The 23953-nt window shown below is 38.6% G+C and overlaps 1 protein-coding gene across 2 annotated transcripts in view; it reads left to right on the top strand.

Moving 5' to 3' along the window:
* ifih1 (interferon induced with helicase C domain 1) overlaps positions 1–23747 on the top strand; it is a 39461-nt gene extending 15714 nt beyond the window's left edge. For both annotated transcript variants that reach the window (XM_057853009.1, XM_057853008.1), the window contains 12 exons: positions 4027–4253; positions 4926–5136; positions 10635–10852; positions 13952–14053; positions 14129–14252; positions 14320–14535; positions 16913–17169; positions 17247–17396; positions 19608–19769; positions 19834–20021; positions 20218–20311; positions 20430–23747. In XM_057853009.1, the coding sequence (XP_057708992.1) occupies positions 4027–4253; positions 4926–5136; positions 10635–10852; positions 13952–14053; positions 14129–14252; positions 14320–14535; positions 16913–17169; positions 17247–17396; positions 19608–19769; positions 19834–20021; positions 20218–20311; positions 20430–20618 (2138 nt within the window). In that variant the 3' untranslated portion in view covers positions 20619–23747. The remainder of the gene's footprint in view (positions 1–4026; positions 4254–4925; positions 5137–10634; positions 10853–13951; positions 14054–14128; positions 14253–14319; positions 14536–16912; positions 17170–17246; positions 17397–19607; positions 19770–19833; positions 20022–20217; positions 20312–20429) is intronic.
* Positions 23748–23953: the final 206 nt, after the last annotated feature.

Here is a 23953-nt window from a genome sequence, read left to right as displayed (position 1 = left end):
TTCTTTGTCACAAAAAACATTCATGAAGTTTGGTTCTTTTATGACTTTATTATGGGTGAACAGAAAAAAGTGATCAAATCTGCTGGGTCAAAAATATACATACAGCAGCGCTAATATTTGGTAACATGTCCCTTGGTCATTTTCACTTCAATTAGGCGCTTTTGATAGCCATCCACAAGCTTCTGGTTGAATCTTTGACCACTCCTCTTGACAGAATTGGTGCAGTTCAGTTAAATTTGATGGCTTTCTGACATGGACTTGTTTCTTCAGCATTGTCCACAAGTTCTCAATGGGGTTTAAGTCAGGACTTTGGGAAGGCCATTCGAAAACCTTAATTCTAGCCTGATTTAGCCATTCCATTACCACTTTTGATGTGTGTTTGGGGTCATTGTCCTGTTGGAACACCCAACTGCGCCCAAGACCCAATCTTCGGGCTGATGACGATAGGTTATCTTGAAGAGTTTGAAGGTAATCCTCCTTCTTCATTATCTCATTTACTCTCTGTAAAGCACCAGTTCCATTGGCAGCAAAACAGCCCCACAGCATAATACTACCACCACCGTGCTTGACGGTAGGCATGGTGTACTTGTGGTTAAAGGCCTCACCTTTTCTCCTCCAAACATATTGCTGGGCATTGTGGCCAAACAGCTTATTTATGTTTCATCTGACCACAGAACTTTCCTCCAGAAGGTCTTATCTTTGTCCATGTGATCAGCAGCAAACTTCAGTCGAGCCTTAAGGTGCAGCTTTTGGAGCAAGGGCTTCCTTCTTGCACGGCAGCCTCTCAGTCCATGGAGATGCAAAACACGCTTGACTGTGGACACTGACACCTGTGTTCCAGCAGCTTCTAATTCTTGGCAGATCTGCTTTTTGGTGATTCTCGGTTGAATCTTCAACCTCCTGACCAATTTTCTCTCAGCAGCAGGTGATAGCTTGCGTTTTCTTCCTGATCGTGGCAGTGACAAAACAGTGCCATGCACTTTATACTTACAAACAATTGTTTGCACTGTTGCTCTTGGGACCTGCAGCTGCTTTGAAATGGCTCCAAGTGACTTTCCTGACTTGTTCAAGTCAATGATTGTTCAAGTCAATAATCACTCACAAGAAATTGCTAATTCGTGTTGCTGTATGTATATTTTTGACCCAGCAGATTTGATCACTTTTTCTGTTAACCCATAATAAAGTCATAAAAGAACCAAACTTCATGAATGTTTTTTGTGACAAAGAAGTATCTGTTCCAATCACACTATCGGAGAAAAATCAGAGTTGTAGAAATAACTGGAAACTCAAGAGAGCCATGACATGATGTTCTTCACAAGTGTATGTAAACTTTTGACCACAACTGTAGCTGCCGACAAAAAATCGCTAATCAAATTCTTTGTCTACACATTTATTAATCGATTGTTAACTTTCCCATCCCAAACGTGGTTATAGCAGAGGCGAAAAACACGAGCGTGGTGAGAAAATGTTAACAAGGTTAGCAAGTTAACGAAAAAATTAAAAACAAAGTGGCCGGGGATCAAAAAAAGCACGGGCAAACAAAAGTCAGGCTAACAAATCTACTCTCAGTGAAATATTCAGTGATCCCTCGGTTTTCGCGGTTTTAATGAGAATGTTGAATGAGAGATGTGTAGCTTATTTACATTTTTTGTGTGTGTGTGTGTGTGTTCAATTTATTTATTCAGATTTGGCATTGGAAAGTATAGTTCTTTATTAAATTCGTCATTGAGTGAGTCCTCTCAAGTCAACTAATTCTGCTTAGAACAGCACACAACAGAACACAATGAGTTGTCATAGCACACTACAGCCAATGATTAACAAGTTAAACGAGTCGCCGCCTTTGAAAGGTATTACTCTCTAGCTTCTCTGGCAAGTTCAAAGCAGGTCCCCTGTCACTAATAGTTAACTTTAACAAGCTGTACGTGATCTAATGGGACATTTCTATAAAGTCCTGCATTTATTTTATTTTTTTTTAACTGAAAAAAATCTGCGATAGACTGAGAGCACGATGTTTGAAGCACGAAGTAGCGACTGTAATCAAAGGTTGTCGCAGCCTGAACACATAATGACTTTAACATATGACACGAGAAAAAAAGTCTTAAATGGCATTATTATGTGAATTAGAATCATATTTTGAGATGATTCGACTATATACAACAATTTAGAAAAAGCACAGATGACGGGAAATTAGTTTTTTAATCTGCCGGTTGGCCACGCCTACCATTATAGGGCTTTAGCGTCCCCAACAGGTGGATGACATCAGCGGTAGACTGGGCTCATCAGTTTTACTATTCAGCCCATTGAGGGGGAATTATTCAGAACGAGGAAAACGCGACGAAGAGAGCCGCAAAATGTCATTGTTTCTGTCTCTTTACTTCAATATTTTTACAGGATATTCTTTTTATCCAAGTATTTTCCCCAATAGCTATATAAATGGCTTGAGAAGGACCAGTCAGCCCGTCGAGGGGGAACTATTCACAACAAGGAAAACGCGCCGAAGAGAGCCGCAAAATGTCATTGTTTCTGTCTCTTTACTTCAATATTTTTACAGGATATTCTTTTTATTCAAGTATTTTCCCCAATAGCTATATAAATGGCTTGAGAAGGACCAGTCAGCTCGTCGAGGGGGAACTATTCACAACGGGGAAAACGCGACGAAGAGAGCGGCAAAATGTCATTGTTTCTGTCTGTTTACTTCAATATTTTTACAGGATATTCTTTTTATCCAAGTATTTTCCCCAATTGCTAAATAAATGGCATGTTCATGACAAATAACAGTCTTGTGCTGAATGGAATATGAAATAATAAAAATGCATTTATTCAGGACGACATGGCAAAATTACTCCATAATGGTCAAAAATGTCGACTTCACCTTTACTGTCGCACCTCCCGAACGATATTTTATGACACCTAAATCGGACATATGTCATTTCCCTTCCCCGGCTTCGGAAAATGTAAACAAACCAGAAGCCGTGACAGCTAGCCGACATGCTAACCCGAACCGAGTGATGTTTCAAAGTCTTCGAAGTGGAAAATCACACATAACTATCCTGGATTATTTGACATGACGACCCGGTTGTCGATTATCTTAGTAGATCGGCAAACCGCCCGGCGGAGAGCAATTTACAGTTCGTTCCCCGGAGGAGGGTGGCTGGATTTGTTGTGCAGCTAACGTGCTGCTGCTAATTAGCATTAGGAGAGCTTTTTACATTCCTATCAATGATCAAACGTAAGTAGTCCTTCATTTAAAGGAAGTTTGTAGTGTTTACTTTGTAATCGCTGTATTCGTATTTGACATAATACAAAACAAGATGTTTACTCACTTCCTCATAAGTCCAATGGTCCCACAGTAAATATCCACGGTGAATGGGAACCTTTTGAAACTCCAAAAAGGTGCATACGCCTCTCCCTCATACAGAATAATTTTTCTGCAGCCGTTTGGCTGGCGTGATGCGAAAAATAAACGTATTAATCCGCAAAATCAGCTGAATCCTTCGTCCTCATACACAACAGTACACTGTAGCGTGAAGAGGACGTCTTCTACCGTACACGTCACAGCGCCCTCCTCCTCAATGCAAGACCGAAGCCGGAAGTCACTCATTTTCATGGCGCGGGATTCAAAAAACTAATTAAAAATAGCGATCGCTTCCACACACATCCAAGCGGCCCATATCATTCAGGGGCATAAAATACCGCGTGTATTATGAAATAAACATGCTTTTTCGTGTCACAGGCACTTTAAACTTGTATTAAACGGCGTAATTCTCGTACTAATAGTACGACTTCACTCTCGCAGCTTAATAATAGTACTTTTTTTGCTCATACTAATACTACATCTTTATTCTCATAGTCCTGTTTTTTCCTCTTTATTTCTTTGGCCCTGATGCTCCATATTAAATACTTCACCGTAACAATCCAACTTGGAGGAAATGAAAAAAAAAAAAAATTGTGTGTCATTTTTCAAAGCATTATTATGCTTGTAATTATAGTTTGCTGACCATAAGACTTCGTTTTTATGCATTACAGAAGTGCGTGACTCGGACGCAGCTGCTGGAGGCCCAGATAAAGCTGATATTGTTCTTCGAGACTATCAGATGGACGTGGCTAAACCTGCCTTGGAGGGGGAAAATATCATCATATGCCTCCCGACTGGAAGTGGTAAAACCAGGGTAGCAGTTTACATTGCCCGCCAACATCTGGACGACAGGAGGGCAAAGGGGAAAACAGGCAAAGTGGTCATCCTTGTGAACACGGTACGAAAATATAGTGTAAACTATTGAACGATATGAGGTATTCTATTTTTTTGTTTGCAGCAGTCTCACTGACCCACTTTCCCCTGTTCTCCTATCCAAAGAAAACATTCTATCTTTTTAGTCAGCGTGCACATGTGGGTCAGCTGACCACAAATTACATGCCATAAGGTTCCCCTGCACACTTTTCCTGTCTGGCATGTGTGGGAACTGTTATACTTTGCAGAAAAAAAATTCCTACTTACTCAATTTTAGATGAATGGCTTTCTAGCCCTGGAACCACCTCAGGAACCGTGTTTGTATGCAACTCAACTTCCCTTCTTCCTGACCAAAAGAAAATGTCAAAACATTGCCCTGCCTTACAAATTATCAGTTGTATTTTTAAACATATTCCACAAAAATATCAGTCCTCGCCAAATACACCCAAAACATCTTTATTTGGGGTTTAGAATTCTCATTGAACTTGGAGTGAAAACTCTTCATATGTTGTGGGTTGATTTTTATATTGGAAAAAAAGGAAAATATTTGCTTCTACTTTTTAATCCAAACAGAGAGCGTGTGGGGGATTAAATTGTTCTATTTTTCTCCAGATAAAAACAACAACAAAAAAACTCAACATTTGGGGATGTGAAAATGCATTTGGTGACAGATGTTCTCTTTGATGATGGTCCACAGATTCCTCTTGTTGAGCAGCATTACAGCACAGAGTTCCATCGCTTTCTGAAGCAGGCTTATAAAGTGGAAAGAGTCAGTGGAAAATCCATGCTGAAAATCTCCTTCACAGATATTGTGAAGAAAAATGACGTCATCATATGCACAGCCCAGATTCTGGAAAATTGCTTAGAGGAGTCTCTTCAAGGAGAAGATAAGGGATTGCATCTGAAGGGTATGATTTGAAACTGTTCCAAAACTTAGGTAACAAAGCTGGTTGAATTTCTCTGATATTGGCAAATCTGAAAAGATTGAGACAGCTGTACATTTAAAGATTGACTTGATGAACTCACCCCAATTTTTGTGATAAAATGTATGTATGCACCACAACCATTGTTCCAAAAATAACTACAGCAACTGTAAATGAGTTTAGAATGACTGCACTATAACAAATGCTCTTAAAAGCGTTTTGCAATTAATTTATAAATATAGCCTACAAAACGTGTAATATTTCATCATCATTCTCATCCGTTAAATTTAGTCCATTTTATGATAATATTCTCTTTTTTTAAATAGACCACCACAATTTAGTGTTGCAGTTAATTTTTAGATGATATGACCCAGAATTAAGTAATAATTATCATGTGGTGTCGTAATTACGGCAAAAACCACTTGTCGAGTCGAAAACTGCATGTGAACACCCCCTTGAGTTGTACTTTCTTCTGGAGAAGTGGAATTTTATTATGATACCCCAGTTTCCAAGATGGGACGGCCATTTACTTTCACAATGGCAGAGCATGAGCAAATGGTTCTGAATGATACGAATGTATCAATTTAATGTATTGTCATTTTGCACTTTTTGTGTACACATTCTTAAAAGTTATTTTTTAACAGAGTGCGATAATTTTTAGTTTCACATAGCGAAAGAGACACGAATAAGCACTTGGTTGGCAGTCTAAGTACAACACTCATGAATGTACTTGTTTACAGTATATGCCAATGACATGACTGTAAACACTGGAACCTCTAAGACAGTGGCTCTTAACCTGGGTTAGGTGAGTAAGGTTAAGGGGTTTGAACTTTGTATTTTCGTACCCAGACAAAATCTAGGCAAAATTGTGTTTTAGACTGGTTTGTGTCCAACTCACAGGCATCATTTCATGTCTGTCAACTGCTAGTCCTCTATCTCTGTGATCCCCAACCACCAGGCTGGGGACCGATACCGTACCGTGGCGCATTTGCTACTAGGCTGCAGAAATATACCGGTAATAATTTGTTAACAACCGCATTCTGGCCCGTGCCTCTTGACTAATCGAAATTGAGATTTGTGTATGTTGCCCTCTAGGGGTTGGCCGCAATTACTGGGGTATTTCAACACCTGTAGCAGCCCAGCGTCAGCCAATGTAAACAGTAACGTTAGCTGTTGTGAGCTGTGTGCTGCGCGCAGCGACGTCTGTAGACAGATTTTTCACGGGAAAAGGCCACCTGAAGAGCCAACAACCAAGTCCATTCTGCATAATATGTGGCTAAAAGCTAGCAAACGAGGCAATAAAAGGGTATTCAATGAGAGCATCATACCTGGTGGCGAACCATATAGCTAAAGCCAAAAAACCTTTTACGACTGGAGAACTCATTATGCCAGTGACCAAGGATATTTGCTGTCAAGTGTTAGGCGAAGCCGCTGTTAAAAAAGGTTGATTGAGCGTATGGTGATTAGTTTCCCTGCACTTAACCCCTTCTAGCCTAGTGTATGACATTTGATACACTCAGAATTTCTTTATTTTGAGATTAATTTAGAATTGGGGGGGGGGGGGGGGTGTTGATGGATGTAAGTCAAAACATGCATCTGCAGGTTCCATGAGAAAAAAAAATCTGGATTTAGCTAGGGTTATAGATATTAGAGCGCTTATTACACATATTCATTTTGATTTTTCTTTTTCTACAAATTTGAAAAAAGGACCATTAGGACCTTACTTTTTAAGTTTTGGGATTCTTTGAGAATTGCTTCATGTTGCAGGCATTAAGGGGTTAATGTTCATTTTTAGCCCCGTCGAGTTATTTTGTATTTACTTTAATTTTCTGCCACACATTGCCGCGAGTGAAAAGAATCGGGTTTTTTATTTTAAAAATATATTTAAGTTTGTCTGCTTCATGCTCGTACAGCCTCTCACTCTCCCTCCTGCTGCTTTTCTTGGTCAGCAGTGCCTTGAGTGTTTTTTAAACGATGATTGACAGGGGTGAAGCTTTGATCTTTCCAGAGAAGCTTGGTAGCTCTACCATCAAAGCCTGAATGTGTCAATCATCATATAGCTTGTTAAACACTCGCGGAAGTTTGCTGTGGCAACTCATTGTGTAAGTGACAGGCTGTTCTCAGTAGGGGTGTGACAAAACATCGAAATGGTGATATATCGTGATACTTTGAATCCCAAATGGTTATCGATATGCTCCTGTCAAGAATCGAGATATCGTTTTAAAAAGGTGTCAGTGTTGTTTTTTTGTTTTTATTTATTTATTTTTTAAAAAAGGGTACCAACAGAAACCAAAATCTTCCACCATAATAGTGTCTCCGTTAACTCTAAGGCTGCCATTGACGGTTCTCGACGCCCAATCCATTTAGACTGGGAACTTTTGTTCATTCAAAACCATAGCATTCACAGTCATTCGGTCTGATTTTCGGGGCATTTACAGGTCACTTGCTGTTCATTTTAGGGCATTTACAGGTCATTTCCTGTTGAGTTTGAGTCACTGCCTATTCATTTGGGTGATTCCCAGGTTACTTCCTGTTCTGTAACTCAAAGTAAACAGGAAGTGACCTATAAAATACCCCAAAATCAATGGGAAGTAACCGAAAATCAACAGGAAAATTATCTTAAATAGCCCAAAATTACCTCATTGGCTGCCACTGACGGCCATCAACATATAATCCGTTTGAAGTAGGAGGTATGGCAGCGAATATTCATTCGTTGCCACCCTTCCACTTCAAATGGATTGGACGTCTACTAGTGATAAACTCAATCCAATTCACAGCAGAAGTTTTTCTAACTATTAGTTGTTTGTATAATATACTAGAATGATTTTCTGAACAATGTATCAATAATCAATGTATTGCCATTTCGTCAGATCATCGTTATCGTGAGCTTTGTATCGCAAATCGTATCGTATCGTGAGGTACCAAGAGGTTCCCACTTCTAGTTTTCAGCCGTGTGAACGTCAAAGCATGAGTGGATTTGGACGTAATCACTCAGTGAAGCATTCAAAAAAGACAAGCATTTTTCTGCGTTATTCTTGTTTAAAAAAAATTCAAATTATGAAGGCTGCACGGTGGGACAGTAACATGTTTAAAACTTTTTTCTTTTTCTTTTTTAACAACACTTTTTTTTTCGGTATCAGATCGGGACTCATATCAGCTGTAGTTGCAGTTGGTTTTAGCAGTTTCTCAAAATCAGGTGACTCGGACTCGGGTGCAAAAACATTTCATCGGGACATCCCTAGTTTAAAATCATGCTCTAAAATGTGAAGAATTTTGAATGGGAATTTGCTTAGATATTGGTTTGCTAGATTAGATATATCAGTTTTGAATTAGAAAAAAAAAGCTTAATTATCTAATTCCGAAAGGTTTGGTCAAAGGCCTCAATAGGTTTGAATTGAATTTTTATATATTTATATTTTATTTATTTATTTCTACTTTTTTTTAAATTTTGAAAACAGCAAGACTCCGACCCACTCAATGTAAATCAGTGATGCCACTAACTAGGGCTGGGCGATATGGCCTTAGTACGTATCACGATAAATTGAGCAGATTTACCTCGATAACGATAAATGACGATAAATTCGCCCAAGCGGACTGTTATATAATTTGAAAATTTGGATCAATCCATGGAATACAAATTAACCGTTTCTCGTTAAATTTATTTACCAGTTTTAAATTTAACAATTGCACATGCACTCTAAACATTAAGTATAAAAAAATCTTGTAAGCAATAAGAATTCTAGTGTGAACATTTATAACAGCTTGTATGACTTAAAAAATGTACAACATTATAAAAATCAATATGACGACAGTGCAAACATGTCATTGTAACACAAATGACTTGCAGCTTTAACAGTACACTTCAGAAAACTTATTGGTAATGGCTGCTGTGACATAATTATTCAACACAAGTGTTTACGTCAAGGTTTCAGGTTTTTTTTTTCCAGAACATTTTTTAATACATGCACCCCCCACACAGACACAACCAGATTAAAGCTGTATTGCTCTGATGCCAATGAAACATTTAAGATTTTATAATGGCAGAATAAAGCAAACACATACAGAAAAATAGCTGTGGCCATTAAACTGTCATATATAGGCTTCACTGTTGGATTATACTTTATGCTGAGTGCTTTACCATCATGAAAGCATTCAGAGAAATCACACAAAGATAACAAACAACGTGACATAATGATTGCTACATGAAGTCCGTGCCCAGTCCACTCATTAATTTAAGCCGTTTCGAGGAGGTTAGAGCCGCTATCCGACTCCATCACGTTCATTTGTACCGTTATTCATTTGTACTGTTAGCCGCTAGCTGTGGCTTGGCTACCAAAAGAAAGCACTGAAAGCATTCTCTCCTGAAATCGTGAGAACCAGGGAGGACAACGGGTGAAAGCCCGTCTGGAACCCGCCAAAAGTTTACTTAATGTCGGGTGAAAGTTTGGCGAACCTCCCTTAAGCCCGACTCCATCATGTTTACTTGTAGCATTAGCCGCTAGCGATAGCCTACCGGGCTTCTGTTTGTTTGGCTTCCTGAAAACCACATGACTCAATACGTAAGCACACTGACTGCTTTCTTAAAGGGGAATGAACATAGCCGAACAACACAGAGTCAAAGCGGGATGAAAAGACTATATTTTCTTGTTTTATTAAATTACCGAATTTACGGACATGGTCAAAATTACATCGGTCATCGTGAAGAATTTCGGTAACGGTAAATTTTCGGTTTACCGCCCTGCTCTACCACTAACTATACTAACTATACTTTTACACACGATGTCCCAGAAGCCCCATGGTCCTTCAGAGTCACTCATTTATCTTTATTAGAAAAAAAATTACAAAAAAAAAAATTACAAACCTAAATTAGGTCTGACTATATTTAGTAAAACCTTTCACTGTGGTGTTTTGAGACTTAAAGTGCAAAAGGTAATATATTTGGTAACAGGAAGCCACCCAGAGGACACATAGTCTGTCCCCTGACGACACATGACAGGATCTTGTCAAGGTCTTCCAGTTCTTGTTGGCACTCAGCAGTCCAAGGCGGAATATCTACCTAAGTGGAACATATGCTGTTTGTCGAAACGCCTGAAAGCGTGTGCTTTTCTTTCTTTTTTTTTTTTTTATGTTTTGTTTATTTTCCGTCATTTTTTTTACTCCTGGTTTTCACTTCCTACGTCTGTTCAAGTCATCACTGTGTGGCTGACGAAATTCACATGAGAACATCTATCATTCACAAAACATCAACTCGCCACACTTTGTTCCCTCCGGGAATATGTTTTTCTTACTTGTTGATGTCATTAAAAATTTAAATATAGCTGGTTATTAACAGAGAAGGAGATATGACAGGCTCATCTTGTCACTGGTATCGGAGCACCCACTGTTTAATTTATTCCAAGCTATTTTTAGCATGATAATTCTATAGTCACTAATAACTCATTAGTTGCTTACTTGTGTTTATGTGTTTTGTCTTTTACTCCCAGATATCACTCTAATGATAATTGACGAGTGTCATCACACTAAGAAGGGTGAAGTCTATAACCGGGTGATGATGCATTACCTGAAACTGAAGAACAAGAACAGGTTGTTGAAGAAGGAGCAGAAGGAGACTGTGCCGCTTCCTCAGATACTGGGCCTGACTGCCTCAATCGGGGTAGGCGACGCCACTAAACTGGAATCTGCGGTGAAAAACATTTTGCAGGTAAGGACAAAATACAGGGTGTCACAGAAAAATGAATGGGATTTTGTTGTCTTACAACAGCCAATGCTCTCTTTTTTTTAACCTGTCCTGTTCAGCTGCTCAGACATGGAGAATATGAATCTGAGTGTCCTTATGGTCTGAACAGTTTTAATGTATCACATGGGAGTTTGAAATACTCCCATTGTGGTTGTTTATTATGTTTTATTCATTACTAGAAAGCAGCAAACTGGAAGGGGTCAGGGCGGGACAGAAAGAAAGGAAGCAGACAGAAGAGGGAAAGAACATACAAAAAAATACATTTTAACACACCTATGTTACCTATGAACATAGTGGTGCTACCATGAGCTAATTATATTTACCCGTGGACACCATGTGGGAGGCCTAATAACCGAAGATAAAAGGAGAGAAGTCAAGTCAAAGGGGACGTGATTAGGCAGGGTGGAGCATACACAAATCAAGTGAGGTGTGCAACCCAGTATTAAGTGAATTACATATAAGTGAGGATATGTTGACATGCTATTCTATGCTACTTGATCGTTAATCCGGCCACTGACAATCTCTCTACATGAGTGTGTCTAATCGCACCCAGGCTTGCGTGAACCCACTCAAAAGTGTGATGGTCTTGCCGAAAAGTGGAAGTACTGCACGGGGGCTGGCAGTCCACCCAACACTGTGATGGGATTATGTGGGGAAGATTGTGTGGAAAATAAGTATTTGGTCAATACCAAAAGTTCATCTGAATACTTTGTTATGTACCCTTTGTTGGCAATAATGGCGGCCAAATGTTTTCTGTAACTCTTTACAAGATTTTCACACACTGTTGCAGGTATTTTGGCCCATTCCTCCATGCAGATCTCCTCTAGAGCATTGATGTTTTGGGGCTGTCGTTGGGCAACATGGACTTTCAACTCCCTCCACAGATTTTCTATGGGGTTGAGATCTTGAGACTGGCTAGGCCACTCCAGGACCTTGAAATGCTTCTTACAAAGCCACTCCTTTGTTGTCCTGGCTGTGTGTTTGGGATCATTGTAATGCTGAAAGACCCAGCCACGTCTCATCTTCAATGCCCTTGCTGATAGGAGGAGATTTTCACTTAAAATCTCTCGATACATGACCCCATTCATTCTTTCCTTCACACAGATCAGTCGTCCTGTTCCCTTTGCAGAAAAACAGCTCCAAAGCATGATGTTTCAACCCCCATGCTTCGCAGTGGGTATGGTGTTCTTTGGATGCAATGCAGTATTCTTTCTCCTCCAAACACGAGAGCCTGTGTTTCGACCAAAAAGTTCTATTTCGGTTTCATCTGACCATAACACATTCTCCCAGTCCTCTTCTGGATCATCCAAATGCTCTCTAGCGAACCGCAGAAGGGCCTGGATGTGTACTTTCTTCAGCAGGGGGACACTTCTGGCAGTGCAGGATTTTAGTCCCTGGCAGCGCATTGTGTTACTGATAGTAGCCTTTGTTACTGTGGTCCCAGATCTCTGTAGGTCATTCTCTAGGTCCCCCCGTGTGGTTCTGGGATTTTTGCTCACCGTTCTTGTTATCATTTTGATGCCACGGGGTGAGATCTTGCATGGAGCCCCAGATCAAGGGAGATTATCAGTGGTCTTTGTATGTCTGCCATTTTCTAATAATTGCTCCCACAGTTGATTTCTTTACACCAAGCTTTTTACCTATAGCAGATTCAGTCTTCCCAGCTTGGTGCTGGTCTAAAATTTTGTCTCTGGTGTCCTTTGACTGCTCTTTGGTCTTGGCCATAGTGGAGTTTGGAGTGTGACTGACTGAGGTTGTGGACAGGTGTCTTTCATACCGATAATGAGTTAAAACAGGTGCCATTAATACAGGTAACGAGTGGAGCCTCGTTAGACCTCGTTAGAAGAAGTTAGACCTCTTTGACAGCCAGAAATCTTGCTTGTTTGTAGATGACCAAATACTTATTTTCCACTCTAATTTGGAAATAAATTCTTTAAAAATCAAACAATGTTATTTTCTGGGGTTTTTTTTTTTCCACATTCTATCTCTCATGGTTGAGGTTTACCCATGTTGACAATTACAGGCCTTTCTGATCTTTTCAAGTAGGAGAATTTGCACAATTGGTGGTTGACTAAATACTTATTTGCCCCACTGTATGGATACATTTTCATTATTGTTGTTATGCCATTCCTTCACAGGCAACAAAGAATCATTATTCTAGGTTCAGCATTATAGCGAATGTTGCGCATGGTTTTTCGTAATTGTCCAATTTATTTTGTCAGGTTTGCTGATATTTTCTTCAGTGTTATATGTTCCTTGATTAAATTTAGCTGTTGGTTTGTGTTAATATTTTGCTTCTTTATCCAATTTAGCAATATTTTTTTTTAGCTATTGTTAAATTAGCTAGTCGCGATAGAGCTTGATAATTTGAGATATTACTACCATTCAGATCGCCAAGCAGACAAAGATTTTGAGACAATAGAATCCTGCAGTTCAAAAGGAATGAGAATTTCTTCTTTATCTGCAACCATAACTGTTGTACAGAAATGTTGAACTGTTGTCACCAAATAGGTTGCAAATATGTATCTGGAGTATCCTCGTTACAGTTTGTAGATTCGTCGGATTCGGAAAACCCAATTTTGTACATATTACATTGACTTATATGCCACCTGTGCAGTATTTTAAACTGGATGAGTTGGATATTGTTATTCTTAGTCATTGTAAATGTAGTATTACAAATTTGGGTCCAGTAACTATTATCAGACGTTACTGAAAGGTCCATTTTTCCATTGGTAAACAAAATATCTTGAATTTATATTCTCATTAGTTGTTTTTTGTTTCACAATATATTGCCTATAGAGCGATAACATGAGTAACTGCAGTTCAATATGTTTTTTTAAGGTTTATGTGAAAACTGGTTAAAACTACTGAATTCAGGTGGTCAGCAAATTTCTCAAGCAAGCTGTTTCTAATGTTCTAACTTCACATGTGCAGCCATAAAGTATCTCACTGACATACCAGTCAAAACGCAGAACACCTTTTTGGCTTGTGTTGGTGCAAGATAGTGTTTCAGAAAACATTAATCAAAATGATTTAAAACCCAACACATTCATTCTTTTGTAGATTTGCGCCAGCTTGGATGCTTCCCAAATTCGGACTGGGAATCTTGGGGTTTATAGCAATGAACCAGACAAACAAATAGTTCTGGTTGAGGACAAAGAAATGGTACGTCAGCAAAATTCCAAATTTTCTGGTTTATGAAAGGCCTAATGTTTCCATTATACCACATAATTCATACAGGACCCGTTTGGTGATGTAATCAAGAGAATCATGCGTATTATCCAAGATGACGTTAAACTGAGCCCCACCTGTGAGCTTGGCTCTCAAAACTATGAACAATGGGTGGTCCAATGCGAGCAACAAGGTGAGCAAACTCTCCATGTTTTCTTTCTTGGTTCCTTCCTCACTGGTAACATTGTGACTCCTTTTAGCCGCCAAAGAGGAGGCTCAGGAAGTGCGAGTTTGTGTGGCCCATCTTCGTTGGTACAATGACGCACTGATGCTCAGTAACACCATTCGCATGCGTGATGCCTTCAGTTTCCTGAATAAAAAATACGAAGAAGAGTTGAAGAGTAAAACATGCCCTGAAGAGGATCATGTCATAAACATCACTGAAACTGAGAGAAAGCTCTTCAATTTATTCAGAGGTACCTGAATGTTTATTCAGTCTAACAAATCTAACGTCAACAAAAGATAAGAAGAATGAAAAGAAAGTTTGGTTTTGTACAAAGAGCCAATCATTGTTGCTCCATGAATGTTTTGCTAGCTACGTATGATATTTTCATCATGTGTGGCCAGAGGTGGGTAGAAACGTGTTACATGTACTTCGTTACATTTTGTGAGTAACGTTTTGAGAAAAATTCTAAGACTAGTTTTACCAAGCCATACTTTTTACTTTAATTGAGTAGATTTGTGAAGAAAAAAACGCGACTCTTTAGGGCTGCAGCTATCAAATTATTTTAGTAATTGAGTATTTGACTGAAAATTCTATTGATTAATCGGGTAAAACATTTTTTTTTAGGTAAAGAGCAATTAGAAATATACATGAGAAAACAAAATATTTCATGTAATATTGAAACATTTTTACTCGATCAATGTCTTAATTTTCAATGTACATTGTTGAAAACTGCCAACAATTTGATCTCAGATTTGAGTAGAAAAAAAAAAACCTCATTCACTGCTTTCACTCAAAAAACTTCTAGATCTTAAAATCTTATTTTTTTACCTAAAATGTCATTACACTTCATAACGCACATCACTTAAGAGTTAGGTGTTTTTCCCACGTGTTTCAATTGAATTTCCATTTGTGTAAAGCTATTTTTAAGTCCTAGTTAAGTTTTAAGTCAGTCTAAACTTTAAGTCCTGATAAAATTTTGAGTTTTTGCAGTGTTCAACATAAATGTTTGATACCTGCTGTATTGGAGCACATTGAGGACCAGTGCTAATTGGTGTTTTATCCAGTAATGACTACTGAATGACTATTAAAATTGACAGTTAGCTTTATTGTGTTTTTATTATACACCCTCATCACTCTACAGCGCTATGTTTTTACAGATTAAATAAAGCCTGTATGTAAGACATGTTAGCAACGCAGTGACAGTAGTCATAATTAATAAAAACCTAGCCCTCCGCAGGGCTAACATTACGTGAGCAAGGGACAGTAACGTTAATCTTTATTAGCGCTGAGAAGTCTACTGCTTTAAGATGGCGGCTGTTTACTAACACCGCCAAGTCTGTCATTTCGCATCTAGTTCGATATACATGTGATATCTATGAGACGCATCAGACGCTACCTGCTACCACCGTAGCATCACGCGGCTGTAGTTTTTAGCAACGTTGGTATATCCTCTACGCACGTTATGTCAGCACGTTGTCCCGAATTAAAAGTAGCTTGGGCAAAATGTGATGCTTAGAGCTGGCAAAATTAAACGATTCCTCGAGGGAGATAAAATCACTAGGATCAGTTTTTAAACTCAAGTTGCTCGACTATTCGTTTCGGCTCTACTATTACTCCGCTACTTTGGGCTACTCAAAAGTCGTTACATTTTTCCTCTTAATTCTACATATTAGATTTATTTTTACTTTTTGCTAGCGATGCTATTGCCAAGAGTAACGCTACTAATTTCACCAATGAGACTGCTCAACAATAATCACATGACTCCATTAGACCAATCAGACACAAGCTTGCCGTTCTATGTTCACGCAAGAACGCGTCTTTCAATCACACATCTTTAAAGCACCGTAACAAATGAAGTATTTGACATAGAGCGCTGCCCTCAACATGAATCGAAATCGCAGATTTAAAACTCTCTCCCAGTTTTTATTTGGCACCGATTGACCACAGAAAACCGGAGATATGATCCTGTTAAATTCATAATTGTAACTATGAAGGAACAACAGTATTCACTACTCAAACTAGGAACTATTTTCTCCACTAGAGGGAAGAGCACTCATGCTGTTTGTACAAATAATGCCTCATTACTGTTTTTTTTTTCTCTCTTTAATTATTTTATTTGGGGGGGGGGGCTTAATGTGGTTATGTAATGAGTTATTGTACAGTATCATTGTAACATCAGTTCAAATAAGTAAGTTATGTATACCATTGTCTAAAAAAAAAATCAAACAAAAATAAGCAGTTACTCAAAATGTTACTCAATACTTGAGTATTCTTTTCACTAGATACTTTTTTTACTTGTACTTGAGTACATTTTTTGAATGACTACTTTTACTCTTACTTGAGTATTAATTATTTTGAAGTAACCCTACTCTTACTTAAGTAAAATTTTTGGCTACTCTACCCACCTCTGTGTGTGGGAAAGGACATTATTTGAAATACTGGCAGTCAAACAGGGCAAAATCCTGTTTTAGGGGTTTAGGTGGGCAAAATAAACATTTTCTACAGAGTGAGTCACGCATAAAATTCTCTACCTAACAAGCACATGCTATTTAGAACAACTATCACAAGTTTAATATTCAAGGCCACACCAAGTGTTCGCAAACAGAGCACCACTGTGTTTCTTACAGACAACAAAAACGAGCTTGAGAAGCTTTCGGAGAACCAGTCCTATGAAAATGACAGCCTGTCAAAACTTCGGAAAGGTATTCTGTACGAGTTTAGCACCAGGCCCAAGGCCAGGGGGATCATTTTTACCAAATCTCGACAAAGCGCCATAGCTCTCAGTCACTGGATTCAGGAGAATGACAAGTTTGACGACATTGGAGTGAAAGCATCCTATCTCATTGGAAGCGGAGACCAGAGTCTTGTCAAGCCAATGACCCCTGTGAGAAGACAATATCCCTATGCAGCATGTAAACACCACGCCAATCCTATTGATTTGTAAATATTTACATTCTTCAGGCAGAGCAAAAGGATGTGTTGAACAGATTCCGCAACGGAGCTGTCAACTTGCTTGTTGCCACCTCAGTGGCAGAGGAAGGTTTGGACATACCGGCCTGCAACTTTGTCATCTGCTACGGCCGTGTGACCAATGAGATTGCCATGATACAGGTTGGTGATTATATTAAACAGGTTAGAAATGTCAAGAAGCTTGATGGGGACAAGCTGTTGGTGAAGTTTGGTGTGGTGCGGGAACAGGCTTTACAGGGATCCACGGATAGAAAGACTTGTAGTTCTTAAAAGATGAACGTTATTATGAATTAAAATAGTTTGAAATTGAAACCCCTCTTGATGTTTTCGTTTTTATACAATTTATAAAATTAGTTTAACTAGTAGGTCACTATTGTTGTTGACGTCGCAGGGTGGTGATATCGCATGGTTACGTTGCCGGGCTTCCAGAATATGACTCTAGCGACATAAACATATTATCTGTTCTATCCTTTCAATTGGAACCCAAGAGGAACATTAATGAGCATGACAGCACTTTGGATATTTCACAAAACGAGCAGCAAAAGCAACAGGAAAGACGGGATGAGACGAGTCGAGAGTAGGGGAAAAAACGGTGTTCGCCAAAATGTACTGGACCGGAGAAACGTCCTACAAGAGTCGAATTTGACACCCAAAGTACTACCGTGCGCTTTCAGCTTGTTTTTTTTTTTTTTTTAGATGCATACAGACAAAACATACTTAAGATGCCTAAAGAAAATACTTAAACATAGTAATATCAAATAACGGTGGTTTAAAAATGCTATGTGACTAATGTGGTCAACAGATCAACAATCTGCTTTAAAGCTACCACAAGAAAACAATGCTTAAAAGTATGGGAGGGAAACACATGCAAAAAGTATTTTGAGGCAATGAAAAGTTGAAAAGACTCAATAAAAACACAAATAGTAAGTACTCACCGCTTTTAACTGATGAGTGCATGTGTTGGACGTCTCACCACGTAGAAAGGATTGCAGTAGCACGGTAGTATTGGTCGAGTGACAGTGACAATCCACGTCATCACCCCGAGCATCCATTGCTTGCTTAAAACCTGACGCCCTCCGAAGGTCAAAACATGTACAGTACTAAATATTATAGATTTTTAAATCAATGGTAATATTTTATGTGTTTCTAATAATATATTTTAGTAAAAGAGAACAATTGTGACTTATTAGACCCTACAAGTCTTTACGTCCGAGGTTCCCTCTAATGTCTCCTCCATTCTAATCATACTTTGTAAGATAGCATCAGATACAGTGTATCACAAAAGTGAGTACACCCCTCGCATTTCTGCAGATATTTAAGGATATCTTTTCATGGGACAACACTGACAAAATGACACTTTTACACAATGAAAAGTAGTTTGTGTGCAGCTTATATGATAGTTAAATTTATTTTCTTCTCAAAATAACTTAAAATATAGCCATTAATATCCAAACCCCTGGCAACTAAAGTGAGTACACCCCTTTGAAAAGACGTATATCCCTAAATGTCCAAATTGAGTACTGCTTGTCATTTTCCCTCCAAAATGTCATGTGACTCGTCACAGAAGTGCTGTTAGCATTGCTGCAGAGATTGAAGAGGTGGGGGGGTCAGCCTGTTAGTGCTCAGACCATACACCGCTCTGTACATTAAATTGGTGTGCATGGCTGTCACCCCAGGAGGAAGCCTCTTCTGAAGACGGTACACAAGAAAGCCCGCAAACAGTTTGCTGAAGACGTGTCAACAAAGCACATGGATTACTGGAACCATGTCCTATGGTCTGATGAGACGGGCGGGCTTTCTTGTGTGCCTTCCTCAGAAAAGGCTTCCTCCTGGGGTGACTGCCATGCACACCAATTTGATGTAGAGTGCGGCGTATGGTCTGAGCACTAACAGGCTGACCCCCGCCCACCTCTTCAATCTCTGCAGCAATGCTGACAGCACTCCTGTAACGAGTCAAATGACATTTTGGAGGGGAAATGACAAGCAGTACTCACTTTAGACATTTAGGGACGTACGTTTTTTTCAAAGGGGTTTTCTCACTTGTGTTGTCAGGGGCTTAGAAATTAATGGCTTTATTTTGAGTTATTTTGAGGGGGAAATGAATGAACTCTCTTATATAAGCTGCACTTAGACTACTTTTCATTATGTCAAAGTGTCTTTTTTTTCAGTGTTGTCCCATGAAAAGATATACTTAAATATTTGCAGAAATGCGAGGAGTGTACTCACTTTTGTGATACACTGTATAAGATAACAATTCATGATTGTTTATAGAAGATGGGCTGCCTCCAGCTATCAACGGCGGTGAGACAAACTTCAATTGTTGGCGTTTTAAACTTTTATTACCTTCTGTAGTCTCAAGGCAGAGCTCGTGCTAAGGACAGCAGTTACATCGTGATTGAGGTCAAAGGCTCCGGGGTGACTGAGAAGGAGAGCGTCAACGAGTACCGAAAGGATTTAATGACCAAAGCCATTGCCAAAATCTGTGCCTTAGATCCTGCCGATTATAACAACAGGGTATGTTTCCGCCAAACTACTGTAGCTACTCTACATCGAAATTAGGGTTTTTTTCCCTTCGCAGATCGAAGAATTTCAACTTCAGGCTATTCTTGAGGAGAGGGTCAAAATGGCAACTAAGAAAAAGACTAAGTCTGAGGATCCATTAGGGGTGAAGTTAAGTTGCCGAAGTTGCAGCACGTTTGTTGGCACTGGTGATGACATCCAAATCATTGAAGGAATGCACCACGTCAACTTGTCATCACAGTTTAGGTAGAAATTGTCATTAAAATGCACCCAACTGGCAATACAGTGAAATGTGAAATTCTGTTCAGTTACATCACAATAAGCTATTTATTTGTTCAGTTCATGATTATATTTTTAGTCTTTTATTTGAGGTTTTCACTGTATTTGCATGTTGTCACTAACATCTTAACATCATCAAAACCAAATATGAATTCTCTTTCAGCGAACTTTATATCCAGAAAGAAAACACTTCTCTTCAAGAACGGCTTCTTGACTATGAAACTAATGGGTCCATAGCATGCAAGAAGTGCGGACAGGTAAAATCTATGTCAGGATGTTGTTCCATATCCTATTTAATTTAGTCAAACTCATGACTGAGCTTAAATTGGTCACATCACCTCTTCAGAATTATGTTCACATCCAACTTTGTTGCAGAAGTGGGGCGCTATGATGTCATACCGAGGAATTGATTGCCCCTGCCTGCTTGTGAAAAACTTCGTTGTACAAATCAAGGACAAGAAGTTCAGCAATTTCACCAAGTGGAAGGAAATCCCCACCAGGTTCCAGGCATTCAACTACATCGAGCATGCTAGCCACTTGACGGATGAAATCGCAACACTTTGAACAATTTTAGTCATGAAACAATACACTAATCAAACCGCTTTTTGGGATTCCTTTGCTTAAATTGCTTTTATTTCGACATCTCTTTCCGTCTGTTTTACTTCAAAAGACTTGGGCTGTTATATTTTAAAGGACTTGGGCTGCAAACCTGGGTAATATGGATTTTAAAAGTAGTCTCACTGTTCATCAAGTATAGCCCTCTATGAAAGGAGATGCTGTCAGTTTTAAAAAGTGTGTTATTAAAATACCCTGTAGGCATGATTTAATATTCTACAGAAAAAAAAAATCTATAGCGTCATGAAAAAAGTAGGGTTGGGAATCTCTGGCATGAAGCCGATTCAGTATGTATCAAGATACACAGGTTACGATTCGATTAAAAAACGATACATTTTTTAGGCCGAGCGATTCGATACGATTCGATACAGTTTAAGAACGATACGGTTCGATACAGAGTGAAAACGATACGATAGTAAACATTCGTTGTGTGTGTTCGTACAGTATTTTAAACATAAAAAAAGATTAAAGATTAAATTAAACAACACAATTTCATACCAATGTTATATTGTTGTTTTTTTTTGTTTTTTTTTAATGGAAAAAAAATAATCAAGCTTACTATATGACCGTCATTTTGTTGGATGGGATTGATAGTAAAATATAAGGCCAGTGACAGACAACAATAAAGTGCACTAATTTAATTCCTGTATTTCCTGGTGTTTTGAACACAATAGGTAAGTAATTTAAGTGCAAACTTTCAACATAAACATCTTACAAGCAAAAAAACGTTAATTATATGGAGCAGCTCTAGGGAAAAAAAATTAAACCTGCTAGTGTTATCATAAATAAAAATAATAAATTATGCTTTTTCACTGGTATAACTGGGGGAATGAAAACATGGCATTTTAGACAGACAGGTCTTTAATCATTACTTTAACCTTATACACAGAAAAGTCATTCACTTATGCCTGTGCTTCCACATTTTTTTATTCCTTATCACTCTCTATATCTTTTCTGAAGGGCAGATTTTTCTTGAGGAAGATCAACTGATCCACATGTTCATGTTTAAGTACACTGCGTTTCGTGGAAACAATATGCCGCCCTTTCCACCATTGTAGTGGGTTAATTTTTAGGGTTAAAAACTCACGATCGCTGTACCGCTTCATACTAGCTCTGTCCCATGCGAACAGATCTGGCTGCCTTCGTCACTTTGAAGTCCGACTTTTGTTTTCCCGGGTGCGTTGAAAATCAATCCCTGCACGCCACTGGCGTGGTGCGCAAACTGTCCATTGTTTTAGCATGTTGCTTCGTTGCCGTTACTAGTTTCGTTTTCGGCTGTGAAGAAAACGCTACGGAACGTGCGTTGCAGTGGTTTTGTTAGCTCTCGCGTTGTTCTGACATGCCAGTGACGATCGGGTAATGACGGTGACTACTAGTGGTTCTGCCGAAATGAATGGGAAGTTGAGGCAACCACGACGGCGGTCACAATCTAAGTGCGCTGTGTGGTGAATGACTCAAGCGCAGCATGTGAGGTAAAAGCTAAATTATCATCTTATTAGGGCTGCAGCTATCGAATATTTTAGTAATCGAGTAATCGACTGAAAATTCTGTCGATTAATCGAGTAATCGGATAAAACAAATACATTTTTAGGTGAAGAGCAATTATAAATACACATGAGAAAACAAGACATTTCATCTAATCTTGAACCATTTTCAGTCAATCAATGTCTATATTTTCGATGTATATTGTTGAAAACAGCCAACAATTGCATCTCAGATGTAGCTAGAATTAAAAAAAAAAAAAAAAAAACTAATTCACTGCTTTCACTCAAAAAACTTTAAGATCTTATTTAAAAAAAAAAAAAAAAAAAAAATATATATATATATATATATATATATATATATATTACCTAAAAATGCCGTTACGCTTGATAACACACATCACTTAAAAGTTAGGATTTTTTCCCACGTGTTTCAATTGAATTTCTCTTTGTGTCAAGCCATTTTTAAGTTCTAGTTAAGTTTTAAGTTAGTCTAAACTGTAAGTCCTGATAGAATTTTGAGTTTTTGCAGTGTTCAAAATAAATGTATGATACAGGCTGTACTGGAGCACATTAGGGACCATTGCTACTTGGTGTTTTATCCAGCAATGACTACTGAGCTAAAATTGATAGTTAGCATGATAAAGTTTTTATTTTACACCCTCATCACTCCACATTGCTATGTTATGTTAAAGCCTGTATGTAAGACACGTTAGCCACGCATCGACAGTGGTCATAATTAATTGAAACCTAGCCCCCCGCAGGGCTAACTTTACGTGAGCTAGTAGCGACAGTAACGTTAATCTTATTTATTAGGGCTTAGCGCTCTTTACTATCGCTTAGCGCTGTACTGCTTTAAGATGGCGGCTGTTTAATAACGCTGCCCAGACGCGGCCGAGTCTGTCATTGCGCATCTAGTTCAACATACATGTGATCTTTATGAGACGCATCAGACGCTAGCTGTTACCTACGTACCATCGTGCGGGCTAGTATTTGGCAACGTCGGCGTCGTTTGTGGCGGCTGTCAGCTGCAGTAAGTTTTTTTTTTTTTCCTTCTTCCTCCCCGCACGTGACAGCGCGTTGTCCCGCATTAAAAGTAGTCCGAGCAAAACGTGATGCTTAGAGCTGTCAAAATAAACGATTACTCAAGGTGAATAAAATTACTCGGATCAGTTTTTAAACTCGAGTTACTCGAGTTGCTCGAGTACTCGTTTCAGCTCTACATCTTATTAAGCAATACATTGAACTAGGCAGTAGAAGCCGATTCTTGTGCTCGCGATAGCCGAATTCTATCTCTACTATCAGTTCATTGAATATTTAATGGTTAATTATTGTCTAATGGTAACTTTACTATCGATACAGTCTCTCACCTGTAAAACTGCATATCCGATCGTATCGGTTTATCGTTCTCAAGCTTAGAAAAAAGCACCGTTATTCTGCCACATATGGCAGGTTTTAGTGATATTAGAATTTTTATGTTCCATATTTATTTTTAATGACCACCTGTTAACTGTTGGCGACATCTTGCAATAACGTATTTATAAATGCTCTAAAAACCCAGAATTAGATATTTTAGATTTTTTTTTTTTTTTTTTTTTGCTGTAAATTCCACACTAAATTTTAACAACAAATACAGCCACACCAGACCAAAAAACCCAAGTATCCATGTTTGAATATATCAATTTTACATGTCACACAGAAGAATTTAATATATAAAACATCTCTTTAATAAGCAAATTAATAATCATTTACACACCGAGTTCCATCCTTCTCATTAATATGCTGCATCCTTGTCATTCAGTA

Source organism: Corythoichthys intestinalis, chromosome 12 (assembly GCF_030265065.1).
Source record: "Corythoichthys intestinalis isolate RoL2023-P3 chromosome 12, ASM3026506v1, whole genome shotgun sequence".
Taxonomy (NCBI): domain Eukaryota; kingdom Metazoa; phylum Chordata; class Actinopteri; order Syngnathiformes; family Syngnathidae; genus Corythoichthys; species Corythoichthys intestinalis.
This window is presented reverse-complemented; position numbering and strand designations above follow the sequence as displayed.